Genomic DNA, 16928 nt, shown 5'->3' with positions numbered 1-16928 from the left:
GGGGAAAAAGGAGGAAACCTGGTTGGTACTTGTCACTAAGTGATTCAGAGTTAGCAGCCTTGAGACTTGACAGGAAGCATGTGATTAAACCACACATATACCAGACAAACCAACTGAAAGAAATTCTACTAATAAGTGGTCAATAATCTTTTTCTCTTTTTTTCCATTTTGAGATAAGACAAGGTCTTGATATATAGCCTTGGCTGGTTTGATACTTGTTGCATAGAGCAGACAACTTCCAACTTGTGTGCTCTTCCTGCCTCTGGCTGCGAAGTGCTGAATTACTGGTACTGGAGGCACTCCTGGGTACTGGGGGTACTCCTGGGTACTGGGGGCACTCTGGGTACTGGGGCACTCCTGGGTATTGGGGGCACTCCTGGGTACTGGGGGTACTCCTGGGTACTGGGGGGCACTCCTGGGTACTGGGGGCACTCCTGGGTACTGGAGGTACTCCTGGGTACTGGCGACAGAAGCATGTAGATCTCTGTGAGTTCCAGGCAAGCCTGATCTGCAAAGTGAGTTCCAGGCCAGTCACAGTGAGATCTTGTTTCAGAAACAAAACTCAGTTGATAACGTGTTTGCCTTGCAAATAGGAGAACCCAAGTTTGAACCCCTGAACTTGTGTGAAGAAACATTGGGGAGAGTGGTGCATATTTGTAACCCCAGAACTGAGGAGGCAGAGACAGGCATATCATTAGAGCTCACTGGCTAGCCAGCCTGGACTATGGTGTGTTCAGGTCAGCAAAAGACCCTGTCTTGAAAAGGGTAGCTCTTGTCCTGTTTTGTTTTGTTTCTGTGGTAAGCTAGTGTTGGATTGATCCCTGGAGCCCACATAGTGGAAGAAGAGAGCTCACATCTATAAGGTCTCTGACCTTCACAAGTACACTGTGGCAAATGTATGTGTATGAACAAAATAAACAGAATTATTTTTAAGCTTTATTTTTGAGTCAAGGTCTCCTTACAGCATTTGCTGGTCTGGAAATGCCCTATGTAGATCAGGTTGGCCTCTTACAGATTTGCCTTCCTCATGCAGTGATTAAAGGCATGCGCCATCACGCCCCGGCTAGGTCTTTAGTCTTAAGCACCTTCCATGAGGAGAGGATGTTTTAACTCAGAAGAAATAATTAAACAGCCCAAGTGGTTCAAAGCATGCTTCTAAAAATGTATAGGATTTCATGCCTTTAATCCCAGCACTCGGGAGGCAGAGGCAGGTGGATTTCTGAGTTCCAGGCCAGCCTGGTCTACAATGTCCTGAGTTCCAGGACAGCCAGGGCTACACAGAGAAACCCTGTCTCAAAAAAACAAAAAAAACCCCAAAAAACCAAAAACAAAAACAAAAAGCCCAGAAGATCCCCTCTGGGAGCAAATTGGGACTATCCCAGTGTTGTGTTGAAAGACCCACAACGTGAGGACTCCCCCACGTTGACTCAGGAGAGGCGACACCCCAAAATCACCCACAAGAAACGATCTTGCTGCAAATTGCAAGAGGATTTTTATTCAAGAGCACTCTCGGGCCCATGGCCATACACCATGCAGGGGTAGAGGACCATGGCGCCCCGAGTAGCTGAGTAAGGGGGTATATAAAGGAAGAAACCACAACTCAAGGAGGTGGGGAGGGCGTTGTTGGAAAATACCAAAAATACCAGTTAAGAGTCACAAGGAAGTATAAAGTCACAAGTGTCAGGTTATCTCTCAAGACAGTTTCTAAGAGCCCCTAACAATCTAAGAGCCCCTAAAGATAGCACATTTGCATTGCAGGTTCCAGTAATGGTCAGGGTGCCATTCTTTGAATGAACACTCTTTGAACCCAGGAAGCGGGTGGGTGGAGGAAGGAATGTCGCTATCTGTTTTATGACCAGCACCTGGAGCACTAAGCCACAAAAGCCACACTCCCAAGCCTGGGCCCAAAAGCCTCGAATTTTGCTATACTTCTTCAGTGTTAGTAACTACAATATATTTCTTGCTGACCTCTTGAAAAAAAAAAAATCCATTCCTTTGTCCCCTGACATTTCCTCTATGGCAGTTAAATTCAAATTTCCCTTGTTTATTCTTTTTGTTTGTTTGGTTTTGTTTTCTCGAGACAGGGATTCTCTGTGTAGCCCTGGCTGTCCTGGAACTCACTCTTGTAGACCAGGCTGGCCTCGAACTCAGAAATCCGCCTGCCTCTGCCTACCAAGTGCTGGGACTGAAGGCGTGTGCCACCACGCCTGGCTCCCATGTTTATTCTTAACTTTGAAGTCCCCACATTGAGGAGTCACTTGTAGCTGGTCTTTGTGGGTTCTTCTTTTTCCCACCCTTTATCCCCCTCACCCTGATTTCACCCACTATCACTAGATAGGATAGAAAGGAGGGGGGAGGGGGAGGGAGGAAGAGAGAGAGAGAGAGAGATACTTTTGTTTCTTCTTTGATTAAGGCTAATAACAAATTGCAACTAGCCCCCCTGAAGACCAGCAATCACCAACCATGCCTTTTGGGGCTCTAGTATTTTTATATATCCTCTGAAAAGTTCCCAGAATTACAAACGTGTCACAATCCTAGAAATTATCTGCAGCTGGCAAAAACATGCTTCTGCTACAGCATGAGGCAAATCATAGTCAGCTGCTGCAGGCAGTCCAGAGCAGCTCCACGTCTCTGTAGCTGGGATTAAACAAAAACATATACATATATTTCTGTTTTTTTTTTTAAAACAAGATTCCAGAACTCTTACCACATCTGTAGAATATACCAGTGCCTCTATGTTACATTCACCTATTTATTTATTTATTTATTTATTTCATGTATGTGTTTTGGGGCTTGGGGTTGGTATCATGCCACACATTAGAAAGTGAGAGGACAACTTTTCAGAAGTCGGTTCTGTTCTCCTGCCTTACAGGTTAGGTTTAGTTCCTTTCCTAGCTGAGCCAGTCCTGTTAGTCCTACATTCCTGCTGCTATTATTGTTGAGAAACGGTTAACCCAGAGCTCAGGCTGGCCTTGAACTCACAGGGATCTTTCTGTCTCAATCTCGAGTCCTGGGATTACAGCCGTGTGCCAGCATGCCCAGCTTTCAATGTTAATTTGATTTTGAAAGTCTCACCTAGGGCATGTAAAGGAACTCACTGTTGTCCTGGAAAAGGAGCATTTTCCCCGTAGGGTGGTTACAAACATTTAATACACTAATTCAGACACAAAATAGGAACAATCTAGAAATGATACAATCGGGCTGGTGAGATGGCTCTGTGGGTAAGAGCACTGATTGCTCTTTTGAAGGTCCTGAGTTCAATTCCCAGCAACCACATGGTGGCTCACAACCATCTGTAATGAGATCTGACACCCTCTTCTGGTGTTTCTACAGTGTACTTACATATAATCATAAATAAATTTTAAAAAAAAGAAGAAATGATACAATCTTTAAAGAAGCCACTACCCTTTACTTTCAACCTAAAATACCTTAGCTCCAAAGGTGTGCCCAGCTTATGGAACTATAGAAGTGTTGGAGACTTGAAGGTAGAAATGGGACTGAGATTCCCACACAGATGGTGGCTTTCACAATCTTGGAATTCTAATACCTGAGTATATCCTTTTGTTGGTAAATTGAAAAGAAACAACAATACGAGATCTAATTTCTCATACTCAAGACTGCAGAGAGCTTGGTACTACATCTGTTAAGGCCACCTGGCATTACCTTGAAGGCTACAAGATCAGCTTCCTACAGCCGTGCATCCTGGGAGACTACATTTTTTTTCCCTCTTTTTATTTATTTATTTTTTATTAGATATTTTCTTTATATACATTTCAAATGCTATCCCGAAAGTTCCCTATTACCCCCCCCCCCCCCAGACTACCTTTTAATCAGCCCTGGAAAAAGGACTTTTAAGAATTAATGGGAGTAGGCTGGAGGGACGACTCAGTAAGACCTTAGAATTGTTCATTCAGAGGAGCCAAGTTTGGTTCCAGCACCCACCTAAGCTGCCTCCCAAGCCCCTTAACTGTATCTTTGAGGGATCTGACCTCTGACCTCTATAGGCACTGCACGCATGTGCATCTTGAACAGACGAACATGCGTATATTTGTTAACACACTAAGTTAAAAGGAGGAGGAGAAGACGAAGACGAAAAGGAAGACGAAGAAATATAATGAGCAGGGAGTGCCCTCAGTGGTGGGGCCCTTGCTACCAGTGAGAGGCACTGGGACAAACTCCCAGAACCGTGCTATGGGGCCAGGAAATGGAACTGCATTCTCACATTCCTCCACATACAAGGCATAGTCTCTATAGGCGAAAAGTAATCACTTAGTCTCTTTGCCCAAAGGTAAGAGAAAGTATGTTTTAGTGGTCTGCAAGCCCCACTTCAGCTAGGACTACAGAGGTGAAAACTGTGGAAAGCACCGGATACTGGGTCAGAAGCCGGGTTTAAGTGGCTCCAGAGCTGTCAGGTGGCTTGACTCTGGAGCAAATCTTCCTGCGAGGAAGACTCGGTGCTGTGGGGCCTCGTACACGTTAAAGAAAACCATGGTCACAGTGGCTAAGTAAAGCTGCTGAGCCACTGCCACCCAACACGGTCACATAAAATGGCGACCCTGCCTAGTGGAGGAGTCGTACGCGTTTTCTCTCTAAAATCGAACTACAGCTCCCAGAACTCTGTGCGCGGAAGGCGTGCGTCTGCGCTACTCCCGCGCGTTGTGGGTTGCGGCCCCCGCGCCCCTCCCCCCTCCTACAGAAGTTTTTTTTTTTTTTTTTTTTTCAGCAGACCTTGCAGCTTCGGTACGGAGCCACGCCTTTCCCCGCAGTGCCCGACGGGACTCGGGGTTTTTCGGCTTTTCAGTCGCACGTCCCTTGAACGCCTAAGAAAACTATAGGTCCTCCGTGTGGCTTCAACGCCTGCGCACGACGCACTACGGTTCCCAGAGGGCCCAGCGGCTCTCGTGATTGCGTGCTGACGCACTAGGTCGTGCTGACGCGCAACGTTGCCCAGGCGGGGTGCGAGTGGCGCAGTCGAAGCCCGCTGCGGCCCCTGAGGAAGCGAGGAGGCGGCGGCGGCGGCGGCTGAGGCGGGCAGACCGGCGAGGCGGCGGCTTCAGGCTCCTAGGGATTCGAAAACTTAAGCAGCAGCTGCGGCGGGACCTCCCTGTTTGACAGGCGGCGGCCGGAGGCGGCGGCGGCGGCGGCGGGTGAGAGAAAGGGAGCGCGCTAGCCGGGTGGGGGAGGGGCGGCGGGCTGGGCCGGAGGCTAGAGCGCGGGGAGAACGGCCCAGGCCGCCGCGCGCACGCGTGCTCGTCGCCTCGGCCGGCGCGGACGCCTTCCCTTCCCTCCCCTCCCCCTCCCGCGGACGAGCGGCCTTCAACTCCTCCGCCCCTCCCCCACACGGCCGCGGCGCGCGCGGCCGCCTGGTCTCGTCCGCGCGCTCCCGGTGAGACAGCATTGCGCGAGGCTCTGCTTCTCTCCTTTGCTCTACCTGGGGCTGAGGAGGCCATCGTTCCGCGGTCGACCTCTTCGGTCTTGTAGGGGGCGGGGAGGGGGCGGCAGCCGAGGCACTTGTCCCCCGCCCGAGCTTCGGACCCGCCGTTGCCTCTACTCGATCGGCTCCGGCGTGGGTCCACGGGCCCTGCTAGGGGCCTGAGAAACGGCCAGAGCCGCCCAGACCGCGGGGCGCCGCGCGGCCCCCTCCCCCCTCCTCGAGGCCGAAAATAGGCTGGGCTGCCCAGTGGGCGCCGGGAGGAGGCCTTGAACTTTCGGAGGTCAGGATTTAAACCGTTCGTCCTCGTTAGTATCAGAGGCTGTGAGTGTGTGCGTGGGGGTGTGGGGGGGGATCCCCAAGTCTTAAAAAGTGAGGAAAATAAAACCGCGAAAGTATTCAGCCTGCGTGTATAAGGAAGACCAGTGTGCTCCTTTCAACCCTGCTATTTTATTTCTTTTTTACGGTTTGGTTTTATGAGCTAGGGCCTCTAAATAGTCTTGGTTGTCCTGGCACTAACCGTGTAGATCAGGCTGGCATTGAACTCAAGAAATCTGCCTGTCTGTGTGGGATCAAAGGCATGAGACACCATGTCTGGCTCCTACCCTGTTTGGAGTTTTTTTTTTTTTTTTTTTTTTTCTTTCCGAGACAGGGTTTCTCTGTATAGCTCTGGCTGTCCTGGAACTCACTCTGTAGACCAGGCTGGCCTCGAACTCAGAAATCCACCTGCCTCTGCCTCCGGAGTGCTGGGATTAAAGGCGTGTGCCACCCCTCCCGGCTCTTACCCTGTTTTTTTTTTTTTTTTTTTTTTTTTTTTTGGTTTTTTGAGACAGGGTTTCTCTGTGTAGTCCTGGCTGTCCTGGAACTCACTCTGTAGACCAGGCTGGCCTCGAACTCAGAAATCCGCCTGCCTCTGCCTCCCAAGTGCTGGGATTAAAGGCGTGCGCCACCACGCCCGGCTCTTACCCTGTTTTTAAAAAGGTCTCCTCAAATATTAAAGCTAGGGAGCCTTGTAGAGCTTTTCGATGGGGAAAAAAAATTCTTGACTTATAGCCTGGCTTCTGTCAGCCATTACTTGGCGATGACGTTCTTCCTTGCTGTTTCCATCTTACAGTTCTTTTAAGATGTCTCTGAATTATGGATTCAAAAGGAAACTATTGCCTTTTTCCGTGGGACTGGGGCCTAGGTCAGGTCTCTTCCTGGATGTATACTGTAGTTTCATGGTGCCTTATGCAGTCAGTGTCTCAGCTCTGAGTTCTCTGTGTTTTTTACTCAACGTCCTTTTCCTTGATCGTTGCTGTTCTCTCGGTCGCTGTTTCTTGAATATCTTAGTTTGCTAATTTTCTACCTCTTTGTATTTTGGCATTCTGATAAGTTTTCCTCCCTTGCCGGCAGTTTGTGCTTTGAGAGGCTTGCATGCTTTGGGCTCCTGTTTTAAGTGCTTCCTGGTTTTGGTAGTTGTGGTTTCCCTTTTAGTGTTTCGAGCATTGTTTTTGGATGCTGGTATGTAAGTCCCCCCTCCCCCTTTAGCTCATCCCTGAAAATTCTCCAAAACTGTGATTTTAATACTTTTTGCTTAGCTTTCATTCTTCAGGTAGGGTGTGGGAGGATTTTTGTGTGAAATGGTGAAAATATGAGTGGTTAGAAGGACTGTTAGGTGAGAAAGCAATATAAGCCCTAGGTTTAGAGTGAGGAAGGATTGGTTTTTCTTTTTCCAAGACTATCAAGAGTGGTTGTTAGAAGGTACTACAGAAACATTGGGGGGGGGGCTGTAAAAAGGTTTTGAATTTCTTAGATTTAGCCTTATCTCTTACTGCTTTTAGTTTTCTCTTGTGTTAGCTGTTGAGATTGAGTAGGACTTAGGTAAGGCTTGAGGATGACATGGGGCAAAAGTGCATCTGGGTGTTTGCTTTACATTCAGCATCTTCCTTGATTTTTTTTTTTTTTTCCACACTTTGGTGACATGTCCCTATCCCCACCCCCAGACTAGGATTTTTTTTTTTTTTTAGCCATGGTTGTTCTGGAACTTGCTGTATAGACCAGATTGGCCTAGAACTCAGGAGATCACCTGCCTTGCTTCCCAAGTGCTGGGACTAAAGGCAGTGCCACCAGAGCCTGGCAACACGCTTCAGTTTTTTTTTGTTTTTTTTTTTAAAACCGGGCATTGATATGGTACTATTTCACCCAGCTCCATCTCTGCTATCTGCTTTTACTAACCTCTTCTTTCCCCTGGGGTGTGTGTGTGTTTTGATGCTAGTTTTCTTTCCCATGTTTGAGACCCTATTTTGGAGAAAATGTGTTGGAGGAAAAAAGTAAAACATACATAGTAAGAAGGGAATAGGGAATGAGTAATACAGTCCAAAAAACTGGAACTTGAGAGTTTAGTGATGCTGAGCTTGGAACACCATGAAAAGGTAGAACCTTACAGGAAAACTGTTAAATTGGAGAGTAAAGCAGGACTTAGAAAAACAATGAAGTGCTAGAACAGGGATTGATTGATTGACTGATTGAAAGTCAACACTTTTACATTAAAGGTATGGAATTTGAACATTTCTAGGTATTTGTAGAGAAAGTATGAGGACAGTTGGAACAGAGAACGAATTTGCGTTTAGACTGAGTTGAAAACAGGCAATATTTAACAAGAGCTAGCCAGACTTGGAGGAGCTGCAAGCCATGTGATAAACCTTACTGGGAAGGAAACTAAAATAATAAAATCACTGTAGTCGGTAGGAACTATGAATATTTGGAATCAAAGAGATGACTCACCTTCCCCATGTGAAGTATAAGCTTCCCCAAGTGAAGTATGTCCACGATTTCTGTGTTTCTGATGTGCTTGCTTGGATGTAGTTTGGGTATGAGACTACATAGCACACTTGGTTTATGTTAACTAGCCAGTTTGCCTATTTAGATACCTAGGACTGTTTAATTCATTTTGTGTTTGTTCAAGTTAGCTTAAATATTTATTTTCTTGGAGGAGGCTTTGAAAATGGACTTAGGCTTTTATTAGGTGATTCTGATCCATGGTGTGTGTTGTGGTATTTGGTTACCTGTAGTAGTTACATTCAGAGTGTTTGGTGAAGATACTATTTGTGCATATTGTGGCCAAAGAGTAAAGGGATAGTGTGAAGAGATTTGAGAGAAACCAGATTCTTGTTTTCTTAGAGAAAGGGAAATATAAGTATAAAGAAGAATGGCTTAGAATTTGAAAGTACATTGTGAGGACTTACAAGTAGATGCTGAGTGGAAAGGATGAAGTGTGGGGAGGATAAAAGGAGGGATTTGTTTGTAGACTAGTGGAATGAGGAAACATTTTGTTAATGGAGATTCAGTGTGAGACTAAGTGTTGTACTAAGAGCTAAGTAAGAGAGCCAGGGATGTGGGAGATGTGGTAAGTAGTCAGATTGGAGCCAGGAGCCTGACTGGTGTCTCCCCGCTCCCCTTCAGGAGCGGTGGTGCCCCCTGGGCACAGGGCCATGTACAACGGGATCGGGCTGCCGACGCCCCGGGGCAGCGGCACCAACGGCTACGTTCAGCGCAACCTGTCCCTGGTGCGGGGCCGCCGTGGTGAGCGGCCTGACTACAAGGGAGAGGAGGAACTGCGGCACCTGGAGGCTGCCCTGGTGAAGCGACCTAATCCTGACATCCTGGACCACGAGCGCAAGCGGCGCGTGGAGCTGCGATGCCTCGAGCTGGAGGAAATGATGGAAGAGCAGGGGTGAGGGAATGGGTGGGGAGAATCCAAGCACTGACTGAGTGCTTAGTTTGGGTGTTAGGTGGGATATGTGGAAAGAAACTAGAGCTGGTGGAAAGAGTCTTAAAGAGAAGTTGTAAGGGAGGAAGAAAATGAGCTTGAAGAATTGAGAAGAGGCACGGGTCAGTGCATAGTGGGATGTCAAGGAAACTTTCTGGAGAATTAATAGCAGTGTAAGGGGGTTTGAATTACTTAGCTGAATTTCTGAAGGGGAAGGGGAACATGAACGAACAAAAGCTTGCTGTGTGGGAAAGGAGCATAAGGTAGAAGAGCCAGGTAACCTGATAGGTGTTGTTATTGGTAGGAGGAGAAAGGTAGGTGGATTGAAGGATTGCGGCTGTGGAAGGTGGCAAAGGCAGAAGATCGGATTGAAAGAGAATTTGAATAGAGGATATCATGAGTTGTCAGAGAAGTGATATTTTGGAAAAGGAGCACATTCAGGCAGAGAACTGTTTAGAGCAGTGGTTTTCAAACTTGAGCAGTGGTATCCTTTTATACATTTTGTCTTCCTTGAAGTCCCAGGAAATAAAGGATCTTTTTTATTGAAGTTGGGAAGGAGCACTGGGAACTCCACCAGCAAGCCCTCCTCTCTTGGCACCTGAATTGTGTAGCATGTTTAAAATCCACTGTTCTAGAGAGCATAGAAGGAAGGAGTGTCATGGGGAAAGATGAGAAAAACTTAGCAACTATTTGAGTGACAGTGAGTACAAAATACTGTGTGCATGGAGAAGGAAAAAGGACCCTGTTGGAAGAGGAAGCATCTAAAAATTGGGACTTGGGAAAACTCCTGTCATGCTCTTAACCTTGAAGGGATTTATCCTTCAGGTACGAAGAACAGCAAATTCAAGAAAAAGTGGCGACCTTTCGACTCATGTTGCTGGAAAAGGATGTGAACCCTGGGGCCAAGGAAGAAACCCCAGGGCAGAGACCAGTGTGAGTGTTGTTCTCTTTTTTCTTTTTGGGGGATCTATGAAGTTACAGCTACTGCTGCCTTTTCTCTTTACCTGGGTAGGATTCAGTTTGCCTTCATCTTCCTTAGTCCCTAGCCTAGCTGTTTAATTCCTCCTTATAACTAAGTTCTAAATTAGGGCTCTGATTTTTGCTCCCTTCAGGGTAACTGAGACCCATCAGTTGGCAGAACTGAATGAGAAGAAGAATGAACGACTCCGTGCTGCCTTTGGCATCAGTGACTCCTATGTTGATGGCAGTTCTTTTGATCCTCAGCGACGTGCTCGAGAAGCTAAACAAATAGCTCCTGAGCCTCCCAAACCATACAGGTACTCAGGAGAAAGGCCTGAATCCGCTTTCTGGATTAAACATATTCTGTTATATTTATTACTAGAAGACTATTTCCAAACTTTATTTGTTTTGTTTTTTGAGACAGTATCATTATGTAGCTCTGGCTGTTCCTGGAACTATGTAGAACAGGCTGGCCTCTAAATCAGAGAGATCTATCTGCCTCTGCCTCCTAACTGTTGAGATTAATGGCATTTATTTGCCATGGCTTATTTCCATACTCTTAGATTTTGTTATTTTGGAGTCAATTAAAAAAAAGAAAAATGTATGAGTCTTTGTTTATTTTTATTATTATTATTATTTTTTAATTATTTTGGAGACAGACTCGGTTAAGATTTATTTATTTATTTTATGTATATGAGTATACCTTAGCTGTCTTCAGACACACCAGAAGAGGGCACCAGATCTCATTATAGATGGTTGTGAGCCACCATGTGGTTGCTGGGAATTGAACTCAGGACCTCTGGAAGAGCAGTCAGTGCTCTTAACCGCTGAGCCATCTCTCCAGTCCCGAGTCTTTGTTTATATGTATGCTTTTATAAAATGCCCTGGTGCCCCTGGAGGCCAGAAGAGGGCATTGTATTCCCTTGGTGCTAGAGTAACAGATGGTTCAGCATCCCTTAGTGCTGAGAATAGACCCCTAGAAAAAGCAGCCGATGCTCTTAACTGCTTATCAGTTCCTATTTTTACTTTTTTGTTTTGTTTTGTTTGCTTTTCGAGATAGGGTTTCTCTGTATAGCCCTGGCTGTCCTGGAACTCACTTTGTTGACCAGGCTGGCCTGGAACTCAGAAATCTGCCTGCCTCTGCCTCCCGAGTGCTGGGATTAAAGGTGTGAGCCACCACACCTGGCTTATTTTTACTTTTTAAAAAACATTATTTAAGCTGGGTGTTGTGGTACATGCTTTTGATCCTAGTACTCCAGGCAGATGTAGGCAGATCTCTGCGTTCCAAATATAGCCAGGGTTACATAGTAAGACCTTGTCTCAAAACAAACAATAAAACTGGGTGACACATGACTTTAATCTCAACATTTTGAGGGCAGAGGCAAGTGGATCTCTGAGTTGAGGCCACCTTGTTCTGCAGTAGGTAGTTCTAGGACAGTCAGGGATATATAATGAGAACTACCTTAAAATACACACACATGCACACACCCAGGATTTACATCCTCGATCCCCCTGCCCCCCACAGGATTTCTTGCTGTAGCCCTGGCTGTCCTGGAACTCACTCTGTAGAACTAGGCTGGCCTTACTCTTAAGAGATCCTCCTGTCTCTGTCCTCCTAGTACTGGGATAAAAGGCGTGTACCACCGCTGCCTGGCAAGTTTAAATCCTTTAATTCTGAAGTTTTCAAGCACAAAAAAAATTGGCGTGTAGCAGTTGTTCTAAGGTGAAAGTTATCAGTGAACTGCTCCATTTATTCATTGGGGTAGTATATTTATTCATTAGAGTGGCTTTTTTTTTTTTTTTAATGTATATGAGTGCCAGAAGAGGGCATCAGATTCCATTATTGTGAGTGGGTGCTGGTAATTGAACTCAGGACCTCTGGAACCATCTCTCCAGCCCCTAGGGTGAAATGTTTTAAAGAAATTTGTCTTGCTTGGTATCTAGAATCTCTTTGCCTTTTTCAGCCTTGTTCGAGAGACCAGCAGTTCTCGCTCACCAACTCCAAAGCAAAAGAAGAAGAAAAAGAAGAAAGATAGAGGACGGTAAGTTGGTTGGAGAGTTACACTAGTATCCAGGGGTTACTGCCTGTTGTTGGACTTCTAGAAGTTGAGTTTGCTTTCAGGTAGCAGAGAATCAAATTGCAGTGACAGTTGAAGGGAACAGAATTACTTTTTAGGTTTCAGCTGAGAGGAAATGTGTATACTTAGTGGAAATCATTGATTATGTAGCCCAGCTAAAAAAGGTAGCAGTATTTTGGATTTGAATTTTATGCTTACTGATTGAATGTAAAAGTGTGACTGTTGATGGTGTTGGATTTTTTCTGGTGCTTTTGAAGCATTTTTGAGAATTATAGCCAGAAAGAAAGCCAAGTAGAATGACTTGCTTCTGAATTCATTATAGCAGGTCAGAGAGCAGTTCTCCTCGACGAGAGAGGAAGAAGAGTTCAAAGAAGAAGAAGCACAGGTATGAGATAAAAAGTTCTTTTTGTTGTTTTGGTTTTTAAAACAGGGTATTTGCATAGCCTTGGCTGTCCTAGAATTTAAAATATAGACCAGGCTGGCCTCTGATTTGGCAGAGATCTATACATCTACCTCTGCTGATTAAAGACATACAGCACCATCTCTGGCTAAGGTGGAAGTTCTTGGGGGTGATTGGAGGTAGCTCTTAAGTTGAAGGGTAGGTGTGGGTTAATAATGATTTTCTGTATTTTTCACAAACAGGTCAGAATCTGAGTCCAAGAAACGGAAACACAGGTAAGAAAGCTTTTTGGTTCTTAGGGGAGGCATAGTGGCATATGGGAGTGGTGAGTTACTGTTTGATGACCTTGTTTTAGTCTATATTTGGTCTGTAAAATGTGTCCATCCCCCCCCTTTGTTTTTAGTAGAGCACAAATCTTTAACCTACTTGTTATCAATAATACTTAGGTTGTTACTTTCATTTCACTTCAGATTCAGATTTTATTACTATTTTAAAAATACTTTTTAAACAACATTTCCTTCTTTTCTAGGTCTCCGACTCCAAAGAGCAAACGCAAATCAAAGGACAAGAAGAGGAAACGGTAAGTGTGTTTGGAGAAAGTAGAAAAATGCCTCCCTTGGGGAAGGATTAAAAATAATTGTGCCCCCCCCAAAAAAAAACCCAAAACAAAACACCCCAGTGGTGGCACAGGCCTTGGGAGGCAGAGGCAGGCAAATTTCTGAGTTCAAGGACAGCCAGGGCTATACAGAGAAACCCTGTCTCGAAACCTCCCGAGCGCCCTCCCCCGCCCTCCCGCCCCCCCAAAAATTGTGCCACTGACTTGATAGTTAAAGATTGAGAGATGGGGGGTGTGGAAGAAGAAAACTCAAAAACTAAAATTGAGTGGGTTCTCTGGTTCAGGAAGTGAAGGCCCTTTCTATCAAACCTAAAGACCAGTTTTATCACCGGAACTTAGGTAGTGGAAGGGGAGAATGAACTCCTATAACTTGTCTTCTGACTTCCTTCTACATACTTAATAAACTAAATGTAATTTAAAAATTTTTTTATTTTTTTTTTATTTTTTTTGGTTTTTCGAGACAGGGTTTCTCTGTGTAGTCGTGGCTGTCCTGGAACTCACTCTGTAGCCCAGGCTGGCCTCGAACTCAGAAATCCGCCTGCCTCTGCCTCCCAAGTGCTGGGATTAAAGGCGTGCGCCACCACGCCCGGCTCATAAAAATTTTTTTAAATATATTTTGACAGAGGGTCTTTTTATGTAGTTCAATTATAGAACCCACGCTCTAGATGAAGCTGGCTTCACCTAATAGAGATTGACATGACTGCCTCCAAAGTCCTGAGATTAAAGGCAGGGCCCACGATGCCAAAGCCAATTTTGTTTTTAAAAAGAAATTAGTTGGGAGAACTCATGCTAGGTATGAGTCTCCTGAGCTTTGTGGTGGTTTTCCTTCAGGTCTCGAAGTACAACACCAGCTCCTAAGAGCCGTCGAGCTCATCGGTCAACTTCTGCGGACTCTGCTTCTTCCTCTGATACTTCTCGTAGTCGGTAAGGGGTGGTCCATGAGGAATGGAGGGAGAGGGAATGATGGGTTAATCAATTTAATATTTATTGAGCGCCCACGGTGTGCTAGGCGCTGCACAGACCATTCCGAAGACACGGTCCCTGCCCTCTAGGAGCTGACAGGCTAAAGCAACAGGATGGACAGACATATACATTTCCCCTTGTCTTTTTTATTTTATTTTTATTTTTTGTTTGTTACGATGTATATGGACTGCCAGAATAGGGCGGGGGTGGTTTGCTGGTTTGGTGGTGTCTGAGGGAGAAAGGAGTCCTTACCCTGGCTTCCTTAATCGGGGAAGGCTTCCTGAAGGAGGTGGGCTCAGAGGTGAGTTGTGAATGAAGTGGGTAGGGAAGGGCCTGGGTGGAAGGTTTGGGTATATTGGAGGGTGGTGAATAATGGGGTAGAGGGACTTTTATTATTTGGGATTATATTGGGAAAAGATAGAACAACAAAAAAGGACTTGTATTTTCATTTTTGAAAATGAATTGAGTCATGTGACTAAGAACGGTTTTTTTTTTTTGTTTATTGTTTTGTTGTTTGTTGTTGTTTTTGTTTGGTTCTTTTTTTTTTTTTTTGGAAAAAAAAGGTTTTACATTCAGGAAAGTGGATTGCCAACTGGGGGTGGAGGGGGTTTTCAATTCTTCTTTGAGCTGATTTTCCTGGTCTCCCCTGCCCTCCATTAACTCACAGGTCTCGAAGTGCTGCTGCTAAAATTCATACAACAGCCTTGACTGGGCAAAGTCCTCCCCTTGCTTCAGGGCATCAAGGGGAGGGAGATGCACCTTCTGTTGAACCAGGTGCCACCAACATACAACAGCCTAGTAGCCCAGCTCCCTCTACAAAGCAGTCTAGCAGTCCTTATGAAGACAAAGATAAGAAAGAGGTATGTTCTGAGTTGATAGTGTTCATTGGGTTACAGGGATTTACTCAGGGATGTGCCTTAAATGGGCAAGTGTGGTACATAATGTAGTTTATTAGACAAAAATCTTGTCCTTTAGATTATGGTCAGGTTCAGAGATCAAGGTTGACAAGCAGCTATAGAAAGCAGTTACGTGTGTGGGGGGTGTATGTGAGTGGATTGGGTAGTAGTTTCAGAGAAACCAATAGTGTAATAAGCAAATAAGATTTTTAGACAGTATTCAAAGAAGATACAGAATGAGAGAAAGAGTTCTCTTCAGTTGGAACTCAGCAACATGGACAAGTTTAGTGGTGCATGATGTCATCTATAAACAACTACTGAGAAATACTTTGAATTCCTAGCCCTACATTCCTCATTCAGTTTCCAAGTCCTTTTACACACCTACAAGTATTTGAGTTATGACCCACTAAATTGTGAAGTCTTCAGAATGAAACTTCATTGGATGTTAGTAGGTTTTATATCAGTAATTTGTTTATATCCATACAGAGAACAAAATGGTTTTTTGTTTTTTTGAAACCAGAACATTTATTTTATGACTGATTGAAATCCTCAAGATGAACTAGATGCTGCAGCAGCTAAAACTGCCCTCTTGGGTTGAGATGTTGTTCCTTCAAGGAATCTATGTCTGAATGTGGGATAAACAATTTTAGGCGCCTCATCCACCCAGGCGCTGTAGTGCTTTGTCTCTTTTAGTCTTGGGACTCCAATAATACTCTTGCTCTTGCCACAATAGCCACATTTGCCACAGGTCAACTTCTGAAGGTGGTGGTTAGTCGCCTTAGTGCCATAGAAGTGGCACATGTACATCGAATTATAACCAGGGATGATGTTTTCTTTTGTCATCTTCCTTCTGCCCAACAAAAAGTTTTCTAAAAATTACTTTAACTTTACTATTTAAAGTATCTATATCCTTTTTATTGTATGCTTGTCATGAGTTTTTACATTTTTCAGTCCTTTGATTTGATGCCACCAATCTGAAAGCATGAAAGAATGATCTTTTTAGTAGTTCCTGTTTTATATTCTCTATTCTAGTTCTGTGGCTGATTGTTTCTATTTAGTGTAACTTAATATTTCCTGTATTGTGTCTCATTTTAAAGATAAGTTACAGGAAAACTTTGCTGCTTGCTATGGTGTTTGTAGTGTTTTCTGTAATTAAGCTGTTTTTATGGTTTGGCCTATTCCTGTAAGACCATGGTGAATTAATTTTTGTATGTATGTATGAGGGGGAGGCAAATGTGTTACGTGTGTTTGGAGGTCAAAGGACAAAACTACCTATATATGTGTTCTGTGGATTGAACTCTGGTTACCAGGCTTATGTTGCAAGTGTCATCTCATTGACTGTTGGTCAGTATGTTTGTTTTTGAGACAGGGTCTCCTCACATAAGGCCCTGGCTGTCATGCAACTTAATACATTGTTCAGGCTAATCTTAAACTCACAGAGCTCCACCTGCCTTTGTCTCCGAAGTACTGGGATTAAAGGCATATATGGCTATGCCAGGCCCCTCTTGATAAATTTTAACACATTATACACTTTAAAACCTTGTGCACATTTGTGATATTTTAAGTCCGTCCATATTCAGGTGAAAGTTATTGTCACCCAAACTTTTTTCTCTTTTTGTTTAATTATACCTTTTTTGGGTGGTGGTGTAGTGTTCATTTGTAACCCATATACAACCCAACACTTTCCCTTGAAAAGAAAAAAACATTCAATAGAGATGACTTACCTGATGAGTTCAAAACACTCATCAAAAGATATTGAATAAGTTTAAGAGAACAATGTACAAAGCAAAAAAAAAAATAAGAGGTAAGATAAAAAAATGGGAAATGACTTAG

At 44.5% G+C, this 16928-nt stretch overlaps 1 protein-coding gene across 1 annotated transcript; it reads left to right on the top strand.

Moving 5' to 3' along the window:
- The first annotated feature begins 4741 nt into the window (after positions 1-4741).
- On the top strand, positions 4742-15059 carry LOC110283890 (serine/arginine repetitive matrix protein 2). Its single transcript, XM_021149439.3, has 10 exons — positions 4742-5147; positions 8876-9146; positions 10008-10115; positions 10295-10459; positions 12107-12184; positions 12543-12605; positions 12863-12895; positions 13150-13200; positions 14068-14160; positions 14246-15059. Exons 2-10 carry the CDS (start codon positions 8905-8907, stop codon positions 14286-14288), a joined length of 876 nt encoding a protein of 291 aa, XP_021005098.1. The 5' UTR covers positions 4742-5147; positions 8876-8904; the 3' UTR covers positions 14289-15059.
- Positions 15060-16928: the final 1869 nt, after the last annotated feature.

The sequence above is a fragment of the Mus caroli genome, unplaced genomic scaffold (genome assembly GCF_978045245.1).
Source record: "Mus caroli unplaced genomic scaffold, Mus_caroli_1 scaffold_18, whole genome shotgun sequence".
Lineage (NCBI taxonomy): Eukaryota > Metazoa > Chordata > Mammalia > Rodentia > Muridae > Mus > Mus caroli.
This window is presented reverse-complemented; position numbering and strand designations above follow the sequence as displayed.

Coding starts and splice junctions, on each gene's coding strand:
- LOC110283890 (XM_021149439.3), top strand. CDS start 8,905: ATGTACAACGGGATCGGGCTGCCGACGCCCCGGGGCAGCGGCACCAAC. Junction 12,606..12,862: donor TCAAAGAAGAAGAAGCACAG/GTATGAGATAAA, acceptor TTTCACAAACAG/GTCAGAATCTGAGTCCAAGA. Junction 14,161..14,245: donor TCTGATACTTCTCGTAGTCG/GTAAGGGGTGGT, acceptor ACGGTGTGCTAG/GCGCTGCACAGACCATTCCG.